Here is a 27,390-nt window from a genome sequence, read left to right on the forward strand (position 1 = left end):
GGTCCCATTGCAGCTCCAGCTGCGAGAGCTGTCCTAGCAGCTCCCTGAGCAGTCAGGATACCTTTCCCCCAGAGCTGCAACACTCGCTTACACTGCCTGCATCTTCCAGAATTTTTGTTTTTACTTATCTTTCCCCTGAAAACCTTGAGTATTATTTCTAGACCATATACTCATTCTTAGGTGTGATGTCACCTGTGCTTTACAACAGCCTAAGTGACTTCTGTGTTATCTGAGGGCCAGACCAACCCTGACACCCACAGGCATTGTTTACCTCCGTCAAGCTCCCTAGACCCTTAATCGTGGGCACTGTCTCTGAGTCAACAGTACCCATTCTTTCGAAGGAAGCCAGATGTACATTGTAAGGAATCTCAGTATAAACATGTCTTAAAGTGTTGTGCACTTGGAACTGAGTTAATTGTTGCCTAAATACTTTTTCCAAAATTATGCTGTGCTTAAAAATAACTAAAGTAGAATGACCTGGGCCAGACTCTAGAAGTCCTGGTCCAGCACTGGTTACAATAAAGCTGGGCCGAGCCGAGTTTCAGTCTTCCCTCATCCTGATTGTTTTCCCCTGCCTGCCGCAAAGCCAGCAGTGGGGAATCACCACAGGAACTAATGTAAAAAAACAGCCAAACACGGTACATGCTTGTAATCCCAGTGCAAGGGAACTGAGACAGTGGACCCCTAAGGCTTATGGCCGGCCAGCCGAGCCTAGACAATAGCTTCAGGTCAAAAACCAAGGTGGGAGCTGGTGAGATGGCTCAGTGGTTTAGATCACCGGCTACTCTTCCAGATGACCTGGGTTCAATTCCCACATGCACAAGGTAGCTCACAACCGTCTATAACTCCAGTTCCAGGGGACCTGGCACCCTTTTCTGGCCTGCTTGGACATCAGGCATACACATGATGCACAGACACCCATATACATAAAATAAAGTATTTTTTTAAAAAATTAAAAGGCAACAGAAACAAAAAGGTGAATAGTGTTTGAAGAATGGCAACTGAGATTGACCTCAGGCCTACAAACGTAAATGGACACATACACATATATTAATTAATTGTTACTTTATTCGATTTTGTAGTATACATCATCATTTTTTTCAATCTTCATAGTGACATTTTACTTTTTATTTATTACACGTTGAAGAAGTTAGGTCAAAAATCAAAATGAAGCACGTAAGAGGATGCTAACAGTCCCAGCATTCAGGAGGCTGAGGCTGGAGTATCTGACTTAGAAGCCAGCCTGGGCTACCTGGCCAAACTTCCTTTGAAGGATAACAAACATAAAATTATACTTCAGTCCTCCGTCAGTCTTCTATGCATGAGAACAATATATTTATGTTTCCCAGCTTCCTTTCTGGTGGTTTGGAAATGGCTAGGGCTCCTGTCAATCATCCTTTGTCTTCCAGACTTCAAGAGGAGTCTGTAATCTGTAAAATATTGACGGTAAGATGACTAAGACCCTCCTGTTCACCCAGTGTTTGAAATGTAACCCTGCCCAGTTGATCTACATCATTAACATTCTCTGTTAAGAATACTTAAACTGGGACTGGAGAGAAGGCTCAGCAGTTAAGATCACTGACCACTCTGGTTGCTCTTACAAGGGACCTGGGTTCAATTCCCAGCACCCACATAAAAGTTCACAACTGTCTGTAACTCCAGTTTCAGGGAATATAATATCCTCACACAGACAGACATACATGCAGCCAAAAAAAAATTTAAAAACAACAAGAATATTTAAAACACTGCTCAAATGCTTACACTGGATTTTTAAAACCACATTCAAAACTGTGGATTGGCACACAAATATCACCCCTGGGCTTAGCATCACTATAATCTGTATGTGGCATAAACACTATTGATTAGTGTCTATGCACGACATTTCAAGCATTCTCTTATTCTTTTTGTTCTAGTTTGTACATCACATCCATGCTGACTGCCCTTCTAAATACATGCAATGATTTTGAGTCTTTAGAATTGGAATATTTTAAAAAATAAGTCTACCTGAACAAGGACAGCACCTGTATACATGGTGATGTAGAAGAGGAAAATTACAGGGTCCTACCCTAAAACAAAGAATTACAGCCACCAAGGGAAAGGCAGTCTTCCTCCAGGGAGGAGTCCTCTGATTGGTTATCCAATACCAAATGGTCAGCAGAATATACCTATATATTTATGTATATATACATGCAATAATAACAATTTTACATGTAAATGTATTTAACAATAATAACCAAAGAAGAGGAGGTAAAAAAAAGTTTGAGAGGAACAAAGGGGATTGCAGGGGAGGAGTTGAAAGAAGGAAATGTAATTATACTTTAATGTTTCAAATGTAAATAAAAATAATAAAACATGTGTAAGTTTTTCATATATTATGTAAAGAGCAAAACAATCAATTTTGATCATGTGCCCATGATGTGACTGTATTTTGGGGCAATAACACCATTTGCCTTCCCCAAAAATATGCTCCAAGAAAAGCTACAATTTAAAAATCATGCAAAATAAAAATCCTTGTGACTATTGTTCTTTGGTGCTGGGTTAAAATGAGGCATCATACCCAGGAAATGATACTGAGAAATGAGAAAATGTCCAGTGTGTCATAAAAAGCAGTGATGAAGGATAAGAAACATTCATTTATTCAATACATTTATTGACGATAATGTTGACACAGAATACATTTGTCTCATTGACCACTTGGGAAAATTGACTTTTTAAAAACAAAATTTGTTCTTAGGGGATGGGTTTTATAATCTGAGATTTTTGTCTTTTTTCTTCTGTTTAAAACTGTGGTGTATGCCTTTGATCTTAGCACTCTAGAGGCAGAGGCAGAAGCAGGAAGATCACTGTGAGTTGGAGGCCAGTCTGGTCTACATACTGAGTTCCAGGCCAGCCAGGGTTGCATAGTGAGACCCTCTCTAAAAAAATAAAAATAAAGCTGGGTGGTGGTGGCACATGCCTTTGATCCCAGCACTTGGGAGGCAGAGCCAAGCAGATCTCTGTGAGTTCGAGGCCAGCCTGGTCTACAAGCAAGATCCAGGACAGACACCAAAACTACACAGAGAAACTCTGTCTTGAAAACCAAAAGAAAAAAAAAAAGGAAAAGAAAAAGAAAAAGAAAAAAAAAAGAAAGAGTTGATCTGGGTAAGAAAAGACTATATCCTTTGAAATCACTAAATAAAACCCAAAGCAAAGTATTCTGTGTGATGTTTATGTTTTATAGACAGATTGTTGTAGAATATTATTTTAAGGTGTGTCACATTTGTTTATGCTGTGGAACATTTGTTTAATGATGCAAAGATGTGTTGCATTCTTTTATGTTGCATTTGTTTAACTCTGTGAAGCTGTGTTAGTGTGCCTGTCTAAAACACCTGATTGGTCTAATAAAGACCTGAATAGCCAGTAGCTAGGCAAGAGAAAGGATAGGCCAGGATGGCAGGCAGAGAGAATAAAAGGGAGGAGGTATCTGGGAAGAAAAGATAGAGGAGCAAGGGAAGGAGGGGGACTCAAGGGTCCAGCCACCCAGCTACACAGCCCGCCATGAAGGAAGAAGTAAAGAAAGGTATACAAAAATAGAGAAAGGTAAAAGCCCAGAGGAAAAAGATAAGATGAGATAATTTAAGAAAAGCTGGCTAGAAATAAGCCAAGCTAAGGCCGGGCATTTTTATAAGTAAGAAAAAAGTCTCTGAGTGTGTGTGTGTGTTTGAGAGCTGGGTGGCTGGCCCCCTAAGAGCAAAGAGCCGAGACCCAAAGAGTGAAGAGTAAAAAGTAAGCAACTACAACAGATGCTCTGAATAGCCTTGAGGAGCACCTTGCTGAAAGACTGTGCACCTGAAAGCACCGTGCTTGGCCCCTCTTCCCTCTGATGGGCAGTCTTTTCAATGTCTCCTTTCTCCGTCTTATCACAATGCACTGAAAACATTAACTGGTATCAAGATTGTGTGAACAGTATGTTAATTCCTCCCAACTGTTCAAACTGGGAATGGTGTGACATAACATTTCAGTAATCACACTCGTCTATTAGTCCTGTGGTTGTAGGCAAATTAGTTTTCATCTCACCAATTTGATGGCTAAAAGTGCAAGATTAGGCAGCCTCATTCACTCAGCCCCTTGTGGCAATTGTCATCTAGGTCATCCTGTAGAGAATTGGAAAAGAAACCAGGCATGTTAGATAGCCATGCTGTATGACAACTCACTCTCTCTAGAACTGCCAGAATCCCGTGGAAAACAAACAAACAAAAACATAAATGCCTTCCAAGGGTGATGCCTTCATGGCCTCATATCAGATGATGCCTCTTAAAGGAGGTTCAGCATGGGAACAAAGCTTTGAAGGATAAACCCTATCTGAAGGGTATCAGGGCACATACTGAAAGGAATTGAAACCAGGATAGTGAAGCAATGTGACACTACCATCTTCTTGTCACGGTTCATAAGAGTCAGAACAGAGAAACAACCTAAGCATCCACCCTGGCTACTCCCAAACCCAGCTTGAAATGGAGACTAAAAAGACAGCAGCCTGGACAACACTCCAGGCTGTGCTTAGAAAGTGCCTCTGCCCTCTGTTCTTACTTAATGCCCATCATGACCCTGTGACTTGTTACGGCCATCCACCACCCATTGTGTAGGGGAGCCACTTAAGTCAGAGGGGTCACCTGCCTAAGGTCATGGGCAAATAGGCCTTAGACCTGGTATTTGAACCCAAACATCCCAGCACCAGGCCCCAGCTCTGACCCAGGGCTTCTCTGTCACTGAGCTCCAGGCCACTTCCTCAACCATCCTCCTGATTTAAAGCACAGGCAGCTTTCCGTGAAGCCTGTCATTGGAACCATCTCATGTCACCAAGACCCAAAACGAATCAGGACATTTCAACCTCTACATTTTAGGACACCATGTAAATGCTTTATAATCTTAATATCTTTAAGCATTCTCTTAAAGTTTTCTCTTGGCTCGCTGTCACCTGATTCATTTTTACTACAACATAGAAAAATAGAAGTAACTAGCTGTTAGATTGTTTTATGACTGACAGATACACTCTGAAAGGTATAACCCTCTTTTATAGTGCTGTTTATTTACCTGGCTTGTTGTTGTTTGCCTGTTTGATTAGTTTGCTTTGTTTTGATTGTTTGTTTTAAACAGAGTTTCTTCATTATGTAGCCCTGGCTATCCCAGAACTCACAACTCACTATGAAGAACAAGCTAGTTCACATAGACCAGGCTGGCTTCAAATTCACAGAGATCCATCTGCCTCTGCCTCCCAAATGTTGGAATTAAAGGGGTGTGCCACCATACCCACCTATGTAGTAACTAAGTTTTTTTTTAATGGTTTGTAACAAGGGCTGAAGAGATAGTTTATCAGTTAAGAGCATTTGTTGCTCTTCTAGAGGACCTGAATTTGAATCTGAGCAGGAGGCTCACAGCCATTCCCAGGGGTTCTGATACTCTCTTCTGGCCATCACATACATGTAACAAATACATACACATACAAATATACAAACATAAATAAAAACAAATCTTAAAAAAAATTCTTGTAACAAAGCATACAGAAGAAAAATGAAAACAACCTGCGACCATAGCCTCTTATGTGTAACTGTAATTAGAGATTTTAAGCTTAACTCATTATAGTTGCTGTGATGTGTATCCATGAAACTCTTCTCTTTTTTTTCCTTTTTGAAAGAAACAGTTAATATTCCCCTCTCAGTGTTGTAGGAATGATGTGGAAAGAAGGAGAAACCAGCCTTGTTCCCTACAAATCTGGGGTGTGCAGAGTGCTTCCAAGCTGAGACGAAAGAAATAACTGCACAGTGTGTGTCAGTGTGTGAGTGTGTATATGTGTGTGTGCACACGTGTGTGTATTGCATGTGTATGTGTGTGTATGTGTGTGTATGTGCATGTGTATGTGTGTGTGTGTGTGTGTGTGTGTGTGTGTATGTGTGTGTGTGTGTATCTGTCTTAGTGTAGTGGGTTGTTTTGAAAGTGGAAAACTCGGGGCTGAGAGCACCTGCCCCAGGAGAAGTGGTGGGGAGGAGAAGGCATCTCTTCAAGAAAGTGACTCCTGAGCTAAGATGGGGAAGCTGGGTAGGAGCTGATGGGAGGGAACAGAGAAGGAAGTTTCCTGAAACTTACTCTCCCAAGCAGTAAGTATAGAAGAAAACATGGCAGCCTTGGCTTGCCCTGCAGAACCTTCTGGAGCACTTAGACCACTGGCAGTTTATGGAAACTCATCAGCTATGTGTGGTGATAGAATACTTCTTACATGTTTTTGGGTATTTGTATTATGAGCTTAGTCTGGAAGTCAGCAAAAACTATTCTAAAGTCTTTGAAGACTGTGTTTTCATGTAAGATGAATACATGCTGCTAGAAGAAAAAAAAAAAAAAAGCAAGTCACTTACCACTTCCATACTATAGCCTTCAACAACTTTCTTCCATGTCTTCCTTGAAAATATCCAGTCCCGGATTGGCACGTACTGCCACACATATGTCATAAACAAGACAGGCTGCTTAGCCATCCAGACTTCCTTCAAATCATTGACCATGGAGATTAGTATAAGCCGGGCACAGCGGCTTGTTGCCATCTTGGAAAGATCATCTGCTTTATTCCCTAAAACCTAAATATTGAAAATAAAATGGATGCTGAAGATGTATCAAGCTATTTTACAGAAATGTTAAGAAGGAGCCAAAGTCCAGGTGCCAGTGAGGCCCATGCAATTGTGGAGCCTTGCACCTGTTACAAGTCTCTCCAGGTGTTAGCGGGAGTCATAAGCCTCCATGGTACTCCACCATCCCTCATAGGAATCATGTACGAACTGGCTGAGATTGTTCTGGCTAATTGAAAAGTCAAAGTTCCTCCGTTTTCTTTACTACCACGTGTAGCAGGAATCTTAAAAAGTTCTTATTAATAAAATCAAACCTGAGCCAGGTATTGGGGTGAATGCTGGAAGATCAGAGAGACAGAACAAGCCACAGCTACCTCACCTAAACTATTTCCTCAGACTGGAAACCTCTGTGTCCTCATCCGGAATGAATCTCAGCTGAACTGTGCTGCTCAAAGCCTGAAAGTTTAGCCAGCCAAATGCTTCTAGTTTCTGGTCTTCACGCCTTATATATCTTTCTCTTTCTGCGGTCACTCCCAGGGATTAAAGGCGTGATTCACCATGCTTGGCTTTATCCTTGAACAGATGGATTTCTGCCTCTGCAATGCTAGGATTAAAGGCGTGCAACCACCACTGCCCAGCTTCTGCTATAGCTTGCTCTGACCCCAAGGCAACTTTATTAACATACAAATAAAATCACATTCCAGTACAAATAAAAAATCACCGTAACCGTGGCTAACGATTGTTATCACCTCAAAAAGCATATGAAACCCCCTCCCCAATTTGTGGTGAGAGAGAAGAAGGTAAAGGGGATTTTATTGCCGACTACAAGGTTATTGCACAGCAGTGGACAGCCAACTTAGAACTGATACTGTAACAATCTCATTAGCCTTATAAAAACTGGAAGCCAGACATTGCCAGCTAAATTTAGCATGTTTCATAACAATCTAAGTTATGCAGCTAATTTGTAAGTCCTTCTAGCAGAGACCCTGACCTATATGATTCAACACTGTGGGATAAATAGTAAAACATTCCAACTATTTCTTAACCATTTACCTTAGTGACATCTGAAGTAAAAGAATTCTCAAAAATATTTGAGTGCACAGGTCCTGGGTAAATGGTAGACACTGTTATACCTGGATAGTTGAAAAGTTCAGTTTGGAGGGTATTGAAAAACCCCTAGAAGGCAAGAAAAGGAAAGAAAAAGGAAATTAAACATAGATACAGGTCTCATTTCATAGCCTCATGATTTGAGGGACTATATTCTAAAATGCTTGGATAAGGGACAGGTAGTATACACACAGGCCACGGACCATAAACAACCAAAGCCGGCTATCAGATCCCAGGGTTTCAAAGGATGCTAGCAGTAGCTTTTGACATCAGAGCTTCTACAGCAGACAAGCATTTAGCAGGAACTAGACTTTTCTCTGAAGACCCCGTATACCCTCCTCATAGCAATCTTCATTTTCCCACTCCAAAAATATGTAGGTTTACAGAGGATCCCTGGGAGGAGCAGAGGGCATCTCTTTATTCCAGGGATAGATTAGCATAAAAGACGAGGCTAAAAAGAAGCTGGGGCAAAAGGCAAAAAACAGGAATAGAACCTTACAATAACTACCATAGCTAAATCCAGTTTTCAATTTATATCACCATTTTAACTGGTGAATTAATTTACATGAAGCAAATGTTGTCTGAGGCCTAGTGCATAGCTAGTCATGATTACAATGTGATTGCCTTCTGACTGACTCTTTAAAAAGGCTAGACCAGGAATGAACCCACTAATATTATTTTGCTATAGGGACATAGTATCAAATTGCCCTCTAAATGTGTATCTCTAGGGGCTGGAGAGACAGTTCAGTGGTTAAGAGCACTAGCTGCTCCTCCAGAGGATCCTGGTTGGATTCCCAGTACCCATGTTGTACCTCATAACCATCTGTAACTCCAGTCCAAAGGACCTGACATCCTCTTTTGGCCTCTGCAAGCACTGGGCATACACCTGGTCCATAGATATACATTCAGGCAAAGCACACCAATATACATTTTAGGGTTTTGTTGTTGTTGTTGTTGTTGTTTTGTTTTTTAAAGACAGGGTTTCATTGTGTGGCCTTGGCTGTCCTGGAACTAGCTCTGTAGATCAGGCTAGCTTCAAACTCACAGAGATCCACCTGCCGTCTGAGTGCTGAGATTAAAGGCAAGTGCCACCACCTCCCAGCCCAATGCATATTTTGTATATCCATAGATTGATACAGCTCTCAGACCTCAGCAGAGAAGCTTCTTGTAGATAACAAATTGGACTTGGTGAGTTGTTTTAAAAAGAAAGGAAGGAAGGAAGGAAGGAAGGGAGGGAGGGAGGGAGGGAGGGAGGGAGGGAGGGAGGGAAGGAGAAAGAAAAGCAATCATCAAGCACAGGAAGTTGGGGAGTGTGGCAATAATCTTGGAGGAATCACAGGGAGGAACAGGGACTGCATATGATGAGAATACATTTGTGTGCATGCATGAAATTCTTTAAAAAAAACTTGATAAAAATATTATATGCAAAAAAAGAATAGCTAGCTAGACCTTCTAGACTTAAAGATACTGGAGATTGTAAAGCAACTATGAATAAACAAAGATCTGTTTCTCCTCATCTGTTTCTAAAGTAGGAACTATTATTCCCAGACTGCCGCATTGTTTGAACACTAGGCCAGCTAATGAAATGACTAAATTGTTTACTCAAGGTGTATGGGAAAGCAGGTTCTAGAAAATACAAGCAGCAGTTGTGGGGTTTGGAGAACTCATTGTGATCTTCGGAGAGACTGAGCCCTGGCTTATAGATGCACATAGAATTGAGAAGTCTCCAGTGTTGGTTACTTTAACTGCTGTGATGTTGTTGGATTCCAAGTGTAATCTATGTCACCTTCTGCAGATGGCCTTGAAAATTCAGGGCCAGCTTCCTTGTGGTTAGGCATGTTTATAGAAGCAGAGCAGAAAAAGGTTTCAAGTGGTTTCTGTGTGTATTTGTTTTTCTTAAGATAGTTTGCAAGTGTCTGCTTTTCACCATAGAAGAGAAGGAGCTTTTAGCCAAAGCGAGTAGGGGTACAAAGGTGTGTGTTGTTCTTAACTGTACTGAACATGAACATCCAGCCCATTCTATTGCTCTTTACCAAATGTGCATCCGTATCTGATTCAGTAACATTCAAAGGTTTGATGGTGCCGGGCAGTGGTGGCACATACCTTTAAGCCCAGCACTCGGGAGGCAGAGCCAGGTGGATCTCTGTGAGTTCGAGGCCAGCCTGAGCTACAGAGTGAGTTCCACGACAGGCTCCAAAGCTACACAGAGAAACCCTGTCTCGAAACGCCCCCCACCCCCAAAAAAAGGTTTGATGGCAGTAAATGTGACATCCTCCCCCCACCACACAGCTCAGGGATGGTGAAGGCGTCTGTGCTCAGAGACTGATGACCCAGAGGTGGACCAAAACAAAAGACCTGTGGAGGTATGGAAAACCCCCATACCTTTAGCTTCTGCTGGTCTGTAGCAAAAGAAAGCAACACCAATCAGCCAGCCCAGGAGCACTGAACCCTCTCTGTGTGTAAAACCATATCAAGGATGGTGTATAAACTCCAATGATACATTCACTCTAAAACTTCCTGGGAACTGAGAAGGAAAATGTGCTTTTTACGAGCCTGCTGACCTCAGTGTTCACCCACCAAACCTCTGCTACAGCTAATAAACTCTTCAGTCACATTTTCAAAAACTGGACTTATAATTGTGTGTGTGTGTGTGTGTGTGTGTGTGTGTGTGTGTGTGTGTGTGCGCACGCGTGCGCGCGCACGCGTCTCCACATGCATGTGGAGGTCAGAAAGCAGGTTTGGGTAGTTGGTTCTCTCCTCTACCTTGACCACTGAGGAATTAAACTCAGGTGACCCAATCAAACCTGCAGGGCAAGTGCTTTTATCAGCTACACCAGCTCATAGGCCTGTCAACTGGGCACATTTTGCCAGTTGATTAAATTCAATTAAAACAGAGCCTTGGGAACAGGTGAGGCAGCTCTCTCTCTCTCTCTCTCTCTCTCTCTCTCTCTCTCTCTCCCTCTCTCTTTCTTTCTTTCTTAACAAAAGGTATTCTACATGTCTTATAAGCCTGGGTCTCAACAGACAGGATACACACTCCCCCACACCTGCCTGTCTAACTCTACAGGAGGTTGCCTGGCATCCCTTTACTGAATCTGAGGAGAGCATCCCAGCCACAGCCCTTCATCATTAGGCACTTGTCTGCCCTGTGTGACAGAGATTCCTATTGGACCACACCTTCAATTTCTATGGAACTATGGTGACCTGAACCACTCCATCATACAATTCCAATGGTAGAATGTTCCACTGAAACTTACTTTCCAGTCACAAGTGTTGGCCTTCGCCTATAATCCCAGCATTTGGGAGCTGAAGGCAGAAGGACCAGGAGTTCAAGGTCAACCTTGTATACATAGAGAATTTGAGGCTAACAGGTGCTGAATGAGATCCTGACTTAATAAACAAATAATTAATTAAAGAGCAGGGGGAGAAGGGTTAACTTTTAATGGGATGAATTAAATTTTATGTTTCATTAAACACTGGCCTTATCATGTCTTTAGTTTTACTCTTAAGCCAATGTAAGAATCATTCCGTTCTGATATTTATTACTCTTAAGATAAAACGGGTCAGGCTTTTCTCCTAGTCTTTGCCCTGATCAGATTTTTCTTCTTTCCATGAAACCAGAATGAATAGAGTCCATGTTTCCCTAGGAGGGATATGGAGCCTGGGATCAATCATCCGGTAGTCATGCAGACAGAATTAGACCAGACTCACAGTTTGCCTTGAAAAATGCAGTGGAGAAAGAGGTCAAGCAATATACAATATATGCCTGCTGGAGCAGAAGTAATCTTTCTCCCCAGAATTCATCTCAGAGTGCAGCATCATGCAGGCGCACAATAAAAATCTGTTGAATAAGTAATAAGCATGTGCAGCTCAAATATTTTTGGTCATTTGCTGGTGCTGTCCTCTCAAAGGTCTTCTCTTAGTGCCACAGACCTCACCCAGTGATGGACACTTCCCTCATGTACATCGTGGTCAATACTAACAGAGTTGGGTTCAAGTAGCCTTACCCGAAGAGCATGTTTGCTGGCAGCGTACGCACTGCAGAGTGGTAAAGGTCCAATTCCCACAAGGCTATTTATAGTCACGATCTTTCCCTGCTTTCTCTTCATCATGTGAGGTAGAACATACTTGGTCAAGGACACCGTCCCTAAGTAGTTCACCTCTATTAGCATCTTGAAGACATCCACGTTGGTATCTACAGCAAAGCAACAATGTGCTATTCCACCATTGTTGACCAGAACGTCAATCTAGTTCAATAAAATCAGAAAGAGAACTTTTTAGAGATGGTCTACAAATGGACTGACGGAATTCCTAGAGATAGTAGTTATGTTGTTAACTTGATCTTTCAGTAGAGCAATACTACATTTCTAAAGTCAACGATAAAAAGATAAAATCAAGCCAGGTGTAGTGACTCAAGCCTTATATCCCAGCACTGGGGAGGCAGAGGCAGACAGAGCTCTATGAGTTCAAAGGCAGCCTGGTCTACATGGTGTGTTCCAGGACAGTCAGAGCTGTATACTGAGACCCTGTCTTGAAACAAAATAAAACACAAGCAAACAAAAAAAGAAGATAAATAAACACAATTCACCTCTTCAGTTTAATTAATATTTCACAAAGTATAGCAAAATTCATAAATATCAAAGTTGTGGTGAATTTTTAGCTCTTTTTGCCTTCAATAGGAATTGAGAGTTTAAAAGGCAAGAAACATGCTAATGACGTAAGTCCAAGTGACAGCCCTGTCCCACTAGTGCATCCCCTGTGCCTGGATCTCTTCGAATGAGACTCCACAGACAAGAATCTCTGACAATTTTAACCAAGCTGGGAAAAGTGATACCATGCGTACTCTATCAACACAAACTGCTACTTACTCTACCAAACTCCTGGAGAACAGCCTTCACAGCCGTGTCATGGGAACTTCTGTCAGCCAGGTCAAGGGCCAAAACCAGTATGTCTTTGTCTTTTAAATTGCCATTCTCTAAATTAAGACACATCAACACTTTAGTGAGAAAGCCAGGCTACAATTCAATCAAGCTCTTTCCTGCTTTCCACATCTATCCCTGAACCTTCCAAAAGGGGTGGATGGATCTAGGGAAGCTTGTAAAAGAACGCCAGCAAAATAAAGATTATCCCACAGCAAACAAAGCAAAACAAAACCAAAGGGGAAAAAAAGAAAAGTAAAAACACCACAGTGCATTTAGAAGTATAGAGTCATATTTGTTTTGAAACACTCTCACAAAGTATCATTGCTAGTCTTCTGTTTTCTTTGGTCTGGCAGCTGAACCCAGAACTTCATACCAGCCAAGAAGCACATTACAACAGTACTCAATCCCCACCCCTCAACACTTCATTGCTCTTTCACACAGTTCCAAAGTCAGTGAGTTACATTTAGATTAGGTAGAAGTTCAGAGCCCCTTTTCTGAATTATACATAAAACAGCCAGACACTAGGAAGTGCATTTTGTTATGTTGCAGAATTAGAGATTAAACCTATGGCCTCACTCATGCTAAGCAGGTGTTCTACCACAGACCTCTCTCCCAAGCCTTTAAGGAAGTGATTAATGAAGCATGGAGACTAGACAGCCTGAACAGATGCCAGTGTTCTGTTCCCTTCCTCAAGCCCCACACAAGCCAGGAGACATGCCCTGCATATAAAGTCACTCCAAAGTGAACTGATTGGAGAGTCTATGTAGCATGGGACCAGCTGCCTGTTCACAGCATAGAATACTAAGACAATATGTATCTGATAAAGGATCCTTGAGCCAAAATTAGAATTTAAGAAGAAGATTACTATAATCTAAAAGGGATGATACAACACAAAGAGCAGTATAAATATCTACGAACTGAATAAGGGGGTATATAATCTTATATAACAGGACATAAAAGGGAAGCTAGGTCCAGATAAAATAATAGTGGAGACTTTAATACCCCAAAGAAAAGACAAGACAAGAAAGAAACTGCAACAAAACCTCAGATAAAACTGATGTGCGTCTGCAGGCCATTCCACCTACTAGCTGTGGAATACGCATGCTTATTAGATTCCCATCATACTTTCTCTAAATGCCGACAACATTTTAGACCATTAAAATGCTCTTAACTGATATTAAAAACTCAGAAGAACTTGTATTTTTACAGAACATAACGAAATAAAACTAGAAATAAGGAACTGATATAAAGGGGTGTGTGTGTGTGTGTGTGTGTGTGTGTGTGTGTGTGTGTGTGTGTGTGACATGAAAGTAGATGTAAAACTGTCTAGGGACAGAAAGTGAACTAACGGGAAAGTGGGGGCGGAGGAAGGAACGGTGTGGGGACATAGGGAATACATGCAACATACAATACAGTTGTATGAAACCTTTCAAAAATGTAAAACATTTTTTAAAAGCAACCAAAAGGCTATACCTCCTGATTCACCCCAAAGCCAGCTAAGAACGGCCAAAATATATCCTTTGTTCCAGCAGAGCAGGAAGTACAAGGTAAGGCAGATCATCACAAGAACCGGCACTGGCCAGGGGTGCCAGGGCCTTGAAAGCAGGATCAGGAGAGAAGTGTGTGACCTCCTTGAGCAGTGACAGGACAGCAAAATCAAATTGCTGGGTAGATAGCTCAGCCAGAAAAGTCAACAATGAAAAGAAAAAGGAGTCATCCAAAAATATATTCTGGGGAAAAATTCAAAATTATTTCAATTTGGGGACAAGATGCTCTGTAGGTAACAATAACTTTTGTACTTGGGTCTCCTCTCTAGTTGAACACGATCACCTTAAAATTCAAAGACAGCAAAAATAGTATGGTTGCCCCTTGAGCTGTACTCCAGTGGTCACTGTTTTCCCCCTCGAGCAAGTTTTAAGTCATTTGATCATTAACCAGCATTGAGAGAACTGGCAAGAATCTGTGCAAAAATGAGGGCAGAAAGATGGCCGAAAAGAAGGAAACGCAGGCAAGCGCAGCTGCTTAAGAGGTGACAGAAGAGGAGATGGACTGTGCACACGACACTCTGGAGGCAGTACGAGCTGCGCAGGACAGTCCCACCTCCCCTCACTTCCCGAAGCTGCACTTGAGTTTGGATTCCCACTTCCGGGGCGCACGGCTGTCGTCGGGAATTGACTCACCCAGGCACCGTCTCTTCACCCGCTCCAGCTCCTGCACCCTTCTGGCTGACAGCACCAGAGAGACGCCCAGTTTCGATAACTGGAAAGCCAGCTCCTCACCAATGCCACTGGATGCACCAGTCACCCACACTACCATGCCACAAGTCAGCACCTGTTCTGTGGAGGAAAAAGGAGAGTTCCAGGAACATGCCTGGGATAGTGATACTCATACATCAAAGAGAAGCAAAACATAAGCTAGCTGGGTGGTGGTGGTGGGGGGGGGGGTGCACATTTTATTTTTTTCCTTTCTTTTTGTTTTGTTTTGTTTTGTTGAGACAGGGTATCTCTGTGTAGTTTTGGTGTCTGTCCTGGATCTCGCTTTGTAGACCGCATACCTCTGCCTCCTGAGTACCGAGATTAAAGGCATGCACCACCACTGCTTGGTTGGTGGTATACACTTTTAACCTCAGCACCTGAGAGGCAGAAGCAGATGGATCTCTGTGAGTTCAAGGCCAGCCTGGTCTACATAGTGAACTCCAGAAAAGCCAGGGATATGTAGAGAAAACTTGTCTCAAAAAATAAAAACAAACAAAAAATGAATAAAGAAACTTTAAACCATGTTATTAAATATGACAACCTATTATGCAGAACTTAAAATTTCAAATCTCCTACGATTTCTTAAAAAGCCAAATATGTTTCCTACCCATCCAATATTTTGTATATTTCAAAATTCTTGGTTTTTCAGACTTTATTCTAACTCCAATAGTTTCATTTAACTAAGACTCTATTTCTCAGTATATATTTGATAAAATTAAAGCTGCTAAGTAGAAACTAATTGCCTGGACTCAATTGTCTTACCCTTTTAATGAGAGATTCAGATTACATAATTGACTTCTATCCAGTTTTCAGTTCTGTTATTCCAAATTTTTGTGGTAGGGCTGTTGGTAAGGATCTGGATTTACCAAATTCTAGTTAATGGTATGATACAATCATCCTGCACTTAAAAGTAGTATTTTCTTTTTTTGCTAATCATATCTGATATCTTTCAGGCAATATCATATTATAAACAAGTCCCCAATGTACATGCTGTCACCTTAGGAGGTTGTAATAGTTCATATAAGATGTATTATATGGGGTAGAAATGTGATACACGTTCCCCAAGCCTTTCTGTCCCTAGAAAGACTGCCAAAATAATACAGTAGCCACACAAAAGGCGGGGGGTGGGGGGTGGGGGAGGAAACTTCCTTCTGAAACTTAGACCACAATTGTAGTGATATGTAAGTAAAGCCTTTATTACACCTTTAACTGAAATGCACAGTAGAGACTTGTGTCAGGCTTTGAAAGAAATGTTTCAGTGAAGCCTTTGCTATGTTTGGGTTAATCAGTAGAGTCTGAGAAATTGTTTTGAAACTATTTAAACCTTAAAGAATTGTCTCTCTGGAGAGTGTGAACTTGGTGCTACTTGAGAGCTTGCAGGTGCACCGACCTGGGTCCTAAGACACGCCTGGCAGACCTGGAGTTTTTACTTTTGATTATGGCTTGCCTTGTAGCTGGAAGTTTTCTCCAGTCCTGCCTGCTCCCCACGGTCCAGACAAATAAGTCTCACCTGTGGTCCCACAGCTGCTCAGACCCAAGTAAACACACAGAGGCTTATATTACTTACAAACTGTATGATCTATGGCAGGCCTCTTGCCATATAGCTCTTATGTCTTAAATTAATTCATTTCTATTCATCTATGTTTTGCCACATGTGCTGAGGCTTACCGGTCTGCTGGCATGTTGTTCCTTGGGCAGCAGGCTGGCGTTCCGCCCGCCTCTGCCTTTCTCTTTCCTGTCTCTCCCCCAGGATTTCCAGCTTGCCTCTAAGCTGTCTTGCCACAGGCCAATGCAGCTTTATTTAGCAACCAGAGCAACACATATTCACAGCATACAGAAAGACATTCCACAGCACTGCCATAATTTTATTTGGGTTGTCTGCTCTCGCGGGCAGCAAGAGGAAGGTGACTTTGGTAGTTGGAACCTTTCCCAGGCCCTATTAACCTTGTATATATAGTAATAAAGTAACTGGAGTAAGCTAGCTGGGTGTCAGTCTTTTCCAAGAAGGCTGTACCCCTCTGCTGTGTAGGAAAATGAAGGCTTAGCATCTTGGTGAGCTTCTCTCTCTACTGAAGCATCTGCGATGCAGCATCCAAACAATACACAGTGGTGTGCAGTGCTTGTCTTTAAACAAGTCAGAGTTGTGGGGGCACTAGTGCCTCAGACAGCAGAATTCTCCTCTAGCATGTACTAGGTCCATGGTGTCAACTCCCAGCACTATATAAGCTGGTTGTGGTGGCACACACCTACAATCCCAGCACTCTGGGTGAAGTCAGAAACATCAGGAAATCAAAGCTTACCTTCCTTAGATACAGAGCAAGCTTGAGGTTAGGCTGAGCTACATGAGACCCCAGCTTAAAGAAAAACAAAAACAAAACAAAACAAAACAAAACAAAACCCTGTGCACATGGTTCAGGGACCATGAAGGAAGAGGAGACAAAGATTGTAGGAAACAGAGGTCTCAGAAGACCTGAACAGAAGCTGTCTTCTATGTGTGGCAGAACCTGTGCACTCAGGAACTCACAGCATCGGAGGTTGACTGCACAGGACCTGAACAACAAGATCAATCAGCATTAGAGCATGGAAGGGGTTCATGTGCCTCCATCCTGGGGTGCTAGTGTGCTGATATTTTATTTGTGCTGCAATGTGATATTTTATTTGTACGATAATAAAGTTTGCCTGGAGATCAGAGTCATCGAGCCATTAAGCAGAAGTCAGGTGGTGGTAGCCCACGCCCTTAATCCAATCACATGGCAGGTAGAGTCTCTGTGTGGTCAAGGACACAGCCAAGCATGGTGACATGTGCCTTTAATCCTAGTACCAACCATAGAGACCTGGAGGTCTGTTCAGACAGGCAGTGATGAGGAAGTCATGTGGCTGGGCTTAGAACCAATGAGAAGGCAGAACAGGAAAGCAGTAAAAGCCGCAGATAAACAGGAAGAAGCTCTCTCTTGGCAAGCTACTGCGCGGTGGTAAGCTAAAGCTAGTCGTGGCTTGTGGGAGCCCACAATTGACTCCGTTTACCAGTTTGAATCTGAAGTCATTCTGAGTCAATAGAGTTCAAACTTATTTGCTCCAAGGCTGTGAGAAAGTCCTGATTAGCCCATAAGAGGGAACACACTAGCTAGCTAGATGCAGGCTGCTGGTGCCTTCCAGAGGTACATTGATATAGAAAACGAAACTGCCGGTTCCTTGACGCAAGGCAGGATAGATAGTGGTTGAATGCGCGTGCTGTGCATTGTTCTACCTCTGTCCTTCAAAACTGTATATAAGCTGGCTGTGAAATCAACTCGGGGCTGTCCGGCATTGACAGGCAGACCTCTCAATGCGTTTCTGTCTTCATTGTCTCTTCGATCCACACGCCTCTCCCCAGCTACCCAGCTGACTGTCGGCAGGCCCGACAAGTGGCGCCCAGCGAGGGGGCCGGTTCAGAGGAGTCCATGACAGACAGCACAGATGAAAAAGGAGAGCACTCGATGAAAGTGGAAGCTGTGTGAGTTAACTCGAGAGTAAAAGTAATGTGTAAATAAGCAGATGCACGGTAAAAAATTCGTGAACAAGTGTAAAAATAAGTATGGGCCAAGGAAATAGAAAACAACTGTTTGTCCATTTACTTAAAGATATCTTAAAGGTTAGAGATACTAAAAGTAGGTTGTAAGCAATTGTGTAAATTTTTAGAATTTGTAGAACATATTGGAGTTAAGATACAGCAGTATTATGATAACATGGTCCAGAAAAACTTCTAATAGATATTTTCAGTCTCTGGACATTCAGGATAACTTAGACCTCCATCCTGAAAAGCGTAAAGTGTTTCCTGAATGAAGTAGTAACTGAAACTAAACATTCTGCTCTGTCAGAGAGACCGCTTTATGCAGATGCTTTTACAAAGTTATTTGATGACAATGACCTGCTAAGTGTTATAATAAAGATTCTCTCACACCTCAAGATTCTCCCCCACCTCCATTCCTGACTATGAGTGGTCCATCTGGAGAGATTAAGCAGGTCGTGACCACAAAGCATTAGCCCAGTGTCTCACTTTCAGATCTGTTCACTGCAGCTGATAAATGTCAATGCAAACACTTTTTGTCTTGGTCTGTGTTCTGACTGTTACTATGTTACTGTTCTGTTCCATGTGTTGAAGGGGACTGGGTCCCCCACTGAACTGAGATAAGCAGGCAGCTCCTGCCAGGTGTGGCTTATGCATTGCAAGAGAAGTCATCTATTAGACCGGACTCTTTAACAGCAAGTGAGGCCATTGTCTCAGTGCTGATGTACCGGTTCTTATGTCTAGGTCACTGTTACTTGTTTCTGTCTACTAATCTCCCTCATTTTCCTGGAACAGAAGGAGAGAGAGGCATGGCAAGGGCCGCCTCCTTCTGTCTTGCTATGAGGCCGGCAGCATGAGTGGAGCTGGTCTTGGCCAGCAGGAGAAGCCTGCAGCCTGCCAGCAGCTCTCAGAGGGTGAGGGTATGCGTTCTTGGAGCAGAAAGAGCAGAGACGGAAGCTGCAGACAAAGTGGCAGGGAGTTCGTTCCTACAACTGGCAAGCTGAACAAATGATGAAAAGAGAATCTGATGTTAATTGTTAATTACTATACTCAGAAAAGTTAATTTTATTTTTTTTTTAAGGAACACTGGCAGCCAAGGACACACTCTGTACCTCCTTTCCTTTCTAAGCCAAGTTCTTCACTATGATAAACTCAAGGTCTCTTCTGCTGGCCAACAACTTCCAACTTTAACCCACTTTAAGCCTTCTCTCTCCTTATACTGCTTGAGAAAAAAAATGTTGAATTACCAGCCTGCATACTCTGATGTTTTGGAAAAAATTATTCTTTTGCCTCCACAGGAAAAGAAAAAAAATACATGGATTATGATCATTTGAGTTCAATGGGTTACAAATACTTGTCATCATTTAAGAGAATTGATTACAAACTTTTATTGGTTAAGATAAGAAAAACTGTTGCTAATCTGAAATGTTTCACATTGATACAGGTTTTTAATATATTAATGCAAAAATAAGTTTTTTGTTATGATATATGCATATATCTATATGTTTCTATTCTTGTTTAAAATGTTATACCTATGCAATGTTCTAAACTTCTGGGAAGAAACTACAAGAAAAAGAACTTTGGTGGAAATTTGCATGTTGTCTGAAAAGCAAGAGAAGGGGAAAGATTGAAATAATGATAGGAAAGGGAAAAAAAGAATTTGTCTTTGTCTGGCTGAACCAGAAGAGCAAATATAGGGAAGGGCCTGACCTGTAGGTAAGTTGTAAAAGGTCAGAGGGGATGTGAATGTGAATGTGAAGAAAAACTGTAAGATATATTTGGAATTTAACCATATTATGTTAACTCTGGTTTTCTTCATTTTAAATATAGCTGATGATTCTTCACTGATAAATGTTTATGTTAAAAGTGGAAATATATACATGTGTATGTATGTGGACATGTATGTGACTTATGGGTATGAATGAAAGTTGGGTCCAACTGTGTGTATGTGTGCATGTAACTATTGTTTAATTTTAAACAGCAATCACATGGTCTTCCTCCATCTTGGCTGGTGACCTCATCATGAAGTAGGCAGCCACATGGCTGGCAACAGTCTTTAAATAAAGTTAAAGAATCTATTCATTGTATCTCCTTTTAGACTAAAGATGCAACAATCCTCAAATATTTTGGATTAGGATAGATTTCTATCTGATATTTCACGTCATAAATATAAGGTTTAATAACATAGGATTTAAAACAACATTTATTTTATAAAATATTATAATGCTTTTATACACAAGAATGCATTTTACTCTGACAGGTAAACTTCGCGATTTAAGAGGATCCCAGATGATAATGGTTTTAAAGATATGAAGTGATCATGGGAAACAGCTGAGGGGCATTTATCTTAGCAGTTTTGCCAGATGTTGGCTATGAGAAGCAGGAGCTACAGAAAAAAAAAATGGAATAGGCTTGATTCTAGAAGGTATTTTGAAAAGGAACCAAATGTAATAAATGTTCCATTTACTAAACAACAACCTGACTATTTCAAAATAATGATTCTTGGGCAGTTGCTTTTGCTCAGTTTTTGGGTGAAATTGATAATCATTATCCTGCTGATCAACTATTACAGTTTGCTCAGATGCATTCTTTTACTTTTCCTAAAGTATTAATGCATACTCCAGTGAAAGATGCTGCTTTGGCTTTTACTGATGGTTCTTCTAACAGGAAAGCAGCTTATTAATGGTGATTAATGGTGAAGGATATGTATTTCAAACTACTGATTCAGCTCAAGTTGTTGAGTTGAGCTGTTGGTTTTTCAAGTTCTTAAAAAAGAGAATTTATTTTATTTATATACAGATAGTCAATATATTTATAGAGCTCTTCAATATAGAAACTGTTTCTTATATTAAAACTATTAATGAGCAATTAAGAATATTATTTCAACAAATTCAGGATACCATTCATTAAAAAAAAAAAAAAACGCCGTATTTTGTGGGACATATAAGAGCACATTTAAATCTTCCTGGTCCGTTGGCTGAAGGTAATGCTTTAGCTGATAAATTTACTCAGTTGATTGCTTTATCTCAAGTTGAACTTGCTCAGGGAGCACATGCTTTACATCATCAGAATAGTAAAAGCTTAAGAAAACGATTTGGTTTAACAAGAGAAACTGCTCACCAAATTGTTAAGAAATGTGCTACATGTCCTCAATATTCAACTGTACCTCATTTTGGAGTAAATCCTCGATGTCTTCTTCCTTTTCATTTATGGCAAATGGATGTCATCACATTATAGAATTTGGAAAATTGAAATATATGCATGTGACAATTGATACTTATTCGGGATTTTTAATGGTTACTGCTTAAACTGGTGAGGCTACTAAGTATGTAATTGCTCATTGCCTGAAATGTTTCTCCTATATGGGGATACCAAAGTTATTAAAACTGATAATGGAACTGGATATGTTAGTAAAGCTTTTTATCAATTTTGTTTTCAATGGCAAATTGAACATAAAACGGGCATTGTTGAGAGAGCTCACAGCAGCCTCAAAATACATCTTAGAAAATTAAAGAAGGGGGAGTTATACCCCCAGTCACCACACAGTGCTTTAAGTCATGCCTTGTTTGCTTTAAATTACTTAAATGTGGATGCTGCTGGAAAATCTGCAGCTGATCAATTTTGGCATGAAGGCACCACCACAAAATCTTCTCAAGTTAAACGTAAAGATCCTTGTACTGACTTATGGAAGGACCCCGACCCTGTCTAATATGGGAATGAAGGCATGTTTATGTTTCCTCACAGAATGAAAACAAAATTTGTTGGTTGTCTGAAAGTTTGTTGCAGTGTATGGAGCAGAGAGATGCTGATCCTGATGTTGCTGATGACCATCCAGAGATGCCAGAGTAAAACCTATTGGGCCTATGTTCCTAATACATAAATTTTACGTCCTGCAACTTGGGAAGGAAAAGAAATTGTGGTTGCAAGATACCAGGCTTTTAGATAAACCTACCACCCAGGAGTTCCAGATTGCTCACCATTTTCTTATATTGGATATTGGTAAAGGGATTCCTGTATGTTTTGTAATATATATATATATATATATATTACTTTGGAGGGATGTCTTGGATTGCTTCCTCAAGATGACTGGATAAATAATACTTCACGCCCTCAATGATTTCCTCCATGCACAAAAGAACTGTGAAAGTCTAACAGAACTTTGTTTTGGAGATAATGTACTGGCATTGTTCCTTTAAGGCACAACATCACAGGGAGACAACAGCACATTCTTGACTGGTCCAGAAATCAGGAAGATTATAGTGACTTATACAGTGTCTACAGCAGAATCTTGTGACCAAGGACTTTCAGCTGGAATTTGGTATTCCAGTACTGGATCTCCACAAACTTATGTTTGTGGAAACTTGCTGCTGCCATGGGAACACTAGCAGGACATTCCAGTCCTTCGAAACCTTTTGTCCTTTGAAAGGAATTGTTTTGCTTGTGTTAAAAATGCCCTATGTTCATTTAGTTGGTAAAGCAAGTATTTCTATGAATGGTTCTGTGTTTAAAGTATCATGTCTTAATTGTATTTTGACCAATTGTATTTCCAAAATGGATAATCATGTTCGTGTAATAGTGTTAAAACAAGCTTCTTTTGTTATATTGCCAGTATATATGAATGATCCATGGTTTGATGATAAAGGGCTACAAGTGATTGAAGAAATTAAGAAAGGTTTAAGCAGGCAGAAATGTGTTGCTGGATTAGTTATAACAGGAAATGCAGCTCTTGTTACTATGCTTGCTTACTACTACTACGGTTGCTTCAGTGGCTTTGTCTCAATCCATTCAGACAGCAGGGTTTGTTAATCAATTGTCTATGCATGTCTCTGACATTAGAGATTCAAGAAGGCATTGATGTAAAAATGTAGCATAAATTGAATGCTTTATATGATACGGTACAATTTTGGGGAGATGAACTCCAAAGCTAGAGTGCATTAGAAATGTCATGCTAATTATGAATGGATTTGTGTTACATCTTCTGTGTATAATGAAAGTGCTATTGGATGGGAAAGGGTTAAGGCACATCTTAAAGGAATTTGGCATGATTCTAATGAATCCTTAGATTTGGCTAAATTACATCAAGAGATATTAGAAATGAGAAAGGTCAAATTGGATTTGGATGCAGCTAAAACAGCAGAAGATATTCTAGAACAATTTAAAGGGGCTATCCCATTATGGTCATCATTTACTTCACTCTTGAGTCGTATTGTAGCTATTGGAGCATGTGTCTGAGTAGGCACAATCTGTTTGCTTCTGATTCTCAAGCTGATTTTGAACTCATTATGGAGATTGGGTTTGGAACTCCACAGAGTAAAACTACACACATTCCTCTGACTTGACACCAGAGGCTGGTAGCCAAAGACGGGTACGTTTTCTTTGCCTCCTCTCAACCTAAAACAGGACGTGGATGATGGAATTCATGCTCCCATGATGGGTAAGATTGGAGTGTGATAAGGAAACACCTAAGTCAGGCACAGTCATCTGAGAGACTCAGGGGAGTCTTGAAATAAATAAAAAAGGAGGAACTGTAGGAGCCCACAACTGACTCAGTTTACCAGTTGAATCTGAAGTCTATTCTGAATCAATACAGAGTTCAAGCTTGTTTGCTCCAGGGCTGTGGGAAAGTCCTGATTAGCCCACAGAGTCTCCTTGAAGGGCTGTGAGAAAGTTCTGATTAGTCCATAAGAGGGAACACACTATCTAGCTAGATGCAAGCTGTTGATGCCTTCCAGAGGTACATTGAGATAGAAAATGAAACTATCAGTTCCTTGGTGCAAGGCAGAATAGATAGTGGTTGAATGCCCGTGCTGTGCATTGTTCTACCTCTGTCCTTCAAATCTGTATATAAGCCGGCTGTGAAATCAACTCGGGGCTGTCCGGCATTGACAGGCAGACCTCTCAATGCTTTTCTGTCTTGTCTCTTCAATCCACATGCTTCTACCCAGCTACCCAGCTGACTGTTGGCAGGCCCTACAGTGGCTATATGCTATTTCTCTGATCTCTTCAGCTATTCTCCCTGTATTTGGCTCTGTGTTTCTTATTTAATAAGATTGTTTAGAAATTTGTCTACATGCTAGTGACAGCTGATGGCTTCTGGGGAAGGGTCAGTCAGTGTGCTTTAAAGATATGGCCCCATGGGAGGTCAACCAGGCTTAAGTGAGTGGCCCTATACCCATAAATATATGAGAAGCACAGATTTTGGCTTCAGTGGGTTGGGAGCAGGGCTGGGAGGAGAGAGAACAAACAAAAGGCAAAGAAAAAGATAACATCATGTTGGGGAAGGATGGGGTGGATCTGGGAGAACCTAAGGGATGGAAGATGGATATGATAAAAAATACATTGTGTGCATGGAATTCCTAAAAAAAATTAATAAAAGTATTTTTAAACCAAGTGGGATTTGACCCAAATCAACAAAAAAAAAGTCACATATACTCCAATTCTGATTTGGGTTTAGAGGCGTTGAAATCTGGGATCTAGTGTGCTGTTTGGAACTGACTCACCAAAGGAGTTTTAATAAATTCTGCCTTGTGAACAGAATATCTCCGGAGCCTGCTCAAGGTTCACCTTCCAGCTCCATGGCAGGGCACAGCAGTTTACCTGTCCTGAGTGTATGCTCGGGCTCTCCAGTTCTCACAACTGCAGAGCAAATAATAAATTATCCCTCACAGGACTGCTGGCAGAATAAATTTAAGCTGCAAAACTCTCAGAGCATTAGGCTGGCACTGAAGAAATGCCAACTGTATTTATCATTAAAAACAAATCTTCAATTTTACCGGTGAGATTCAGGCTTGGGGATGCAGAAACTCTTTCCAGAAGGTTTCAAAAGAGGCAGAAATGAAGTTTACCACTAGAGAGGGCATACTGAGAGGTAGGAGGCCAGGGCGGGAGAGTGTTGGGCTTTTTACTGTTTATCCTTTTGTATTCTAGAATTTCGTATTTTACTTTTAAAATCTTCATAAACCATGTCCATACCCCAGTCTATGCTGCTTTAGGAATCTGTGTCTCTTTCTGTGTTCTTTGTATTATTTTCTTCAACCTTCATCCCACCCTGAGTTTACTTGAGACATTTTTCCCTAAAACTGTCTCCATGAAATTTTAATCCCACAAATGCATGATCTATTCACCTATATTCTATACATAGAACTATGTTTTCATATATGTGTGTGTGTGTGTGTGTAGGAAATTTGATGAAACTTACTCTGTTATCAATGTACATTTATGAATGACTAATTTTTTTTTAATTGGTTTTCCGAGACAGGGTTTCTCTGTGTAGCTTTGCGCCTTTCCTGGAACTCACTCTGTAGCCCAGGCTGGCCACGAACTCACAGAGATATGGCTCTGCCTCCGAAGTGCTGGGATTAAAGGTGTGCACCACCACTGCCTGGCTGAATTAAATTTTAAAAGCTATTAATATTTTGTGACTTGTTTCTAAATGACTCCTGACACTATATAATTAATATATATTATAATTAAACTAATGTCTTATAATTCATTTTTCTTGATCTTGTAACCGTTAATCAACAGTTTTTCTTTTGATGGGTTGAATGACTTTTGAGAGTTACATAATTTAAAAAAAATGATTTTGTTTCCTTCTCTAAGTCCAAGTGTACACAAAATCACCCAACATGAAACACCCATGAGCCTTTGGCAGCAGAACTTATTAATCAAAGCGATTGATCAAGAGAAGGTTCTATTATCAAATAAGAAAGGGGTGTCGATCTTTCCATTTGACAGAGAAAGTTCACCTAGCACAGCCATCTGTGCCCCTAAGCTTTTCTGGCTGCCAAGTCTGCACAAGTTATGACCCCCAAATGAAACATCCAGTAGTAAGATTTTGGCCTGTAGGGTGAGTTTGGCAGGAAGACAGGAAGACAAAAACATCTCATCAGTTGTGTGCTGCCCTCCCCCAGAGCCCCCAGCCAATCTTCACCCACTTAGCATAGAAAACAGTGTCATCTGAGCTATCACTTCCAAAACAAATGTCACAACATACTTTGGGTACTGTATAAGAGACTAGGAAAATTTGGTTGAATTCTTAGGATTCGAAGTCTACCTGTGGGCATGCCATGTCATTCATTGGGATGTGATCCCCTGGTTTGCCAAGCAGCTTCTGGAGAGTTGTGCTGAATTGAGTGGAGATGGAGGCTGGGAAACGCTGAGCACACTGCCTACAGAGCACACAGCATGTGTTTAGCCACCCCGAATAGGTGTTTAACCCACAGGTGTAGAGTCCCATGGAACATGAAGCAAGACATAGACCAAAAGGCAACAGGCAGAATCCCCACTAGCGCGCAAAAATCATGTTACTTCAGAAAAAGTGCCTGGATCCTTTACGTTGAGCTTCTAGGCTTATAAGCAGCCAAAGGGTGAGTTGTCTAAGATTCCACTTCAAAACTTCGCAGAGTGAGAAGCCTAAGACAAACTCTTTTGGAATGAAGAGACCCTGAGCCTTTGTCCAATGAAGCACCCTAGCAGGGCAGTGTTCCCTGTTCCCCACAGTGTCTGATACTGCTTTGGATCTCTGGAATTCCGGTTAGGCAAGGTCATAAGGATGTTCTCTTTAGGGAGCAGTTTGGCAACCTCTAGAGAGGTTTCCCAGCCTAGAAGGCGAAAACTTTCCACCTCTAGATCAAGACAAGCTATAAGAACGCCAAACTGCCCCACTTTGCGCAGTCTCTTCCTCCCTGACCCCCAACCCTGGGCAAACCTCAAGCTGGCATCACTGAGACTTCAATAACCAGAGTTGGCCCTGGAGGACCCGGACCCAGCAGAGATCAGGACTCCCGCTTTGAAGCTGGAGACCATAGAAGGTCCTCACCTGGACGCCGACCCAGCCACGCAGCCCACAGCAGCATCAGGTCAGTATCGGTGCGCAAGAAGCTCAGCAGCCACAAGGCTGGCAGCAAGGCGCACAACGCCCACAGCCAGAGCTCCCCGCTCATCGCAGCGATTGGAAGGCAGCTCTGGGG

At 41.4% G+C, this 27,390-nt stretch overlaps 1 protein-coding gene across 2 annotated transcripts; it reads right to left on the reverse strand.

The window, feature by feature from the left end:
* Positions 1-1,050: 1,050 nt before the first annotated feature.
* LOC118595590 (dehydrogenase/reductase SDR family member 7-like) lies at positions 1,051-27,390 on the reverse strand. 2 transcript variants are annotated; one of them, XM_036206308.1, is made up of 8 exons: positions 27,240-27,390; positions 14,800-14,955; positions 12,566-12,672; positions 11,705-11,944; positions 7,644-7,766; positions 6,387-6,602; positions 4,057-4,133; positions 1,051-1,430 (listed from the first exon to the last, which is right to left on the reverse strand). In XM_036206308.1, exons 1-7 carry the CDS (start codon positions 27,361-27,363, stop codon positions 4,092-4,094), a joined length of 1,008 nt encoding a protein of 335 aa, XP_036062201.1. In that variant the 5' UTR covers positions 27,364-27,390; the 3' UTR covers positions 1,051-1,430; positions 4,057-4,091. The 2 variants fall into 2 exon arrangements, with proteins under 2 accessions (XP_036062201.1, XP_036062202.1); XM_036206309.1 differs by lacking the exon at positions 4,057-4,133.

This window comes from Onychomys torridus, chromosome 14, assembly GCF_903995425.1.
Source record: "Onychomys torridus chromosome 14, mOncTor1.1, whole genome shotgun sequence".
Lineage (NCBI taxonomy): Eukaryota > Metazoa > Chordata > Mammalia > Rodentia > Cricetidae > Onychomys > Onychomys torridus.

What these genes read in the sequence shown, in the direction of transcription:
- LOC118595590 (XM_036206308.1), bottom strand. Translation starts at nt 27,363, where the DNA reads ATGAGCGGGGAGCTCTGGCTGTGGGCGTTGTGCGCCTTGCTGCCAGCC. An exon ending in GTGGCTGGGTCGGCGTCCAG is followed by an intron (nt 14,956 to 27,239) that starts GTGAGGACCTTC and finishes TTTCCTCCACAG; the next exon opens with AACAGGTGCTGACTTGTGGC. An exon ending in TTCTCCAGGAGTTTGGTAGA is followed by an intron (nt 11,945 to 12,565) that starts GTAAGTAGCAGT and finishes TTATTGAACTAG; the next exon opens with ATTGACGTTCTGGTCAACAA.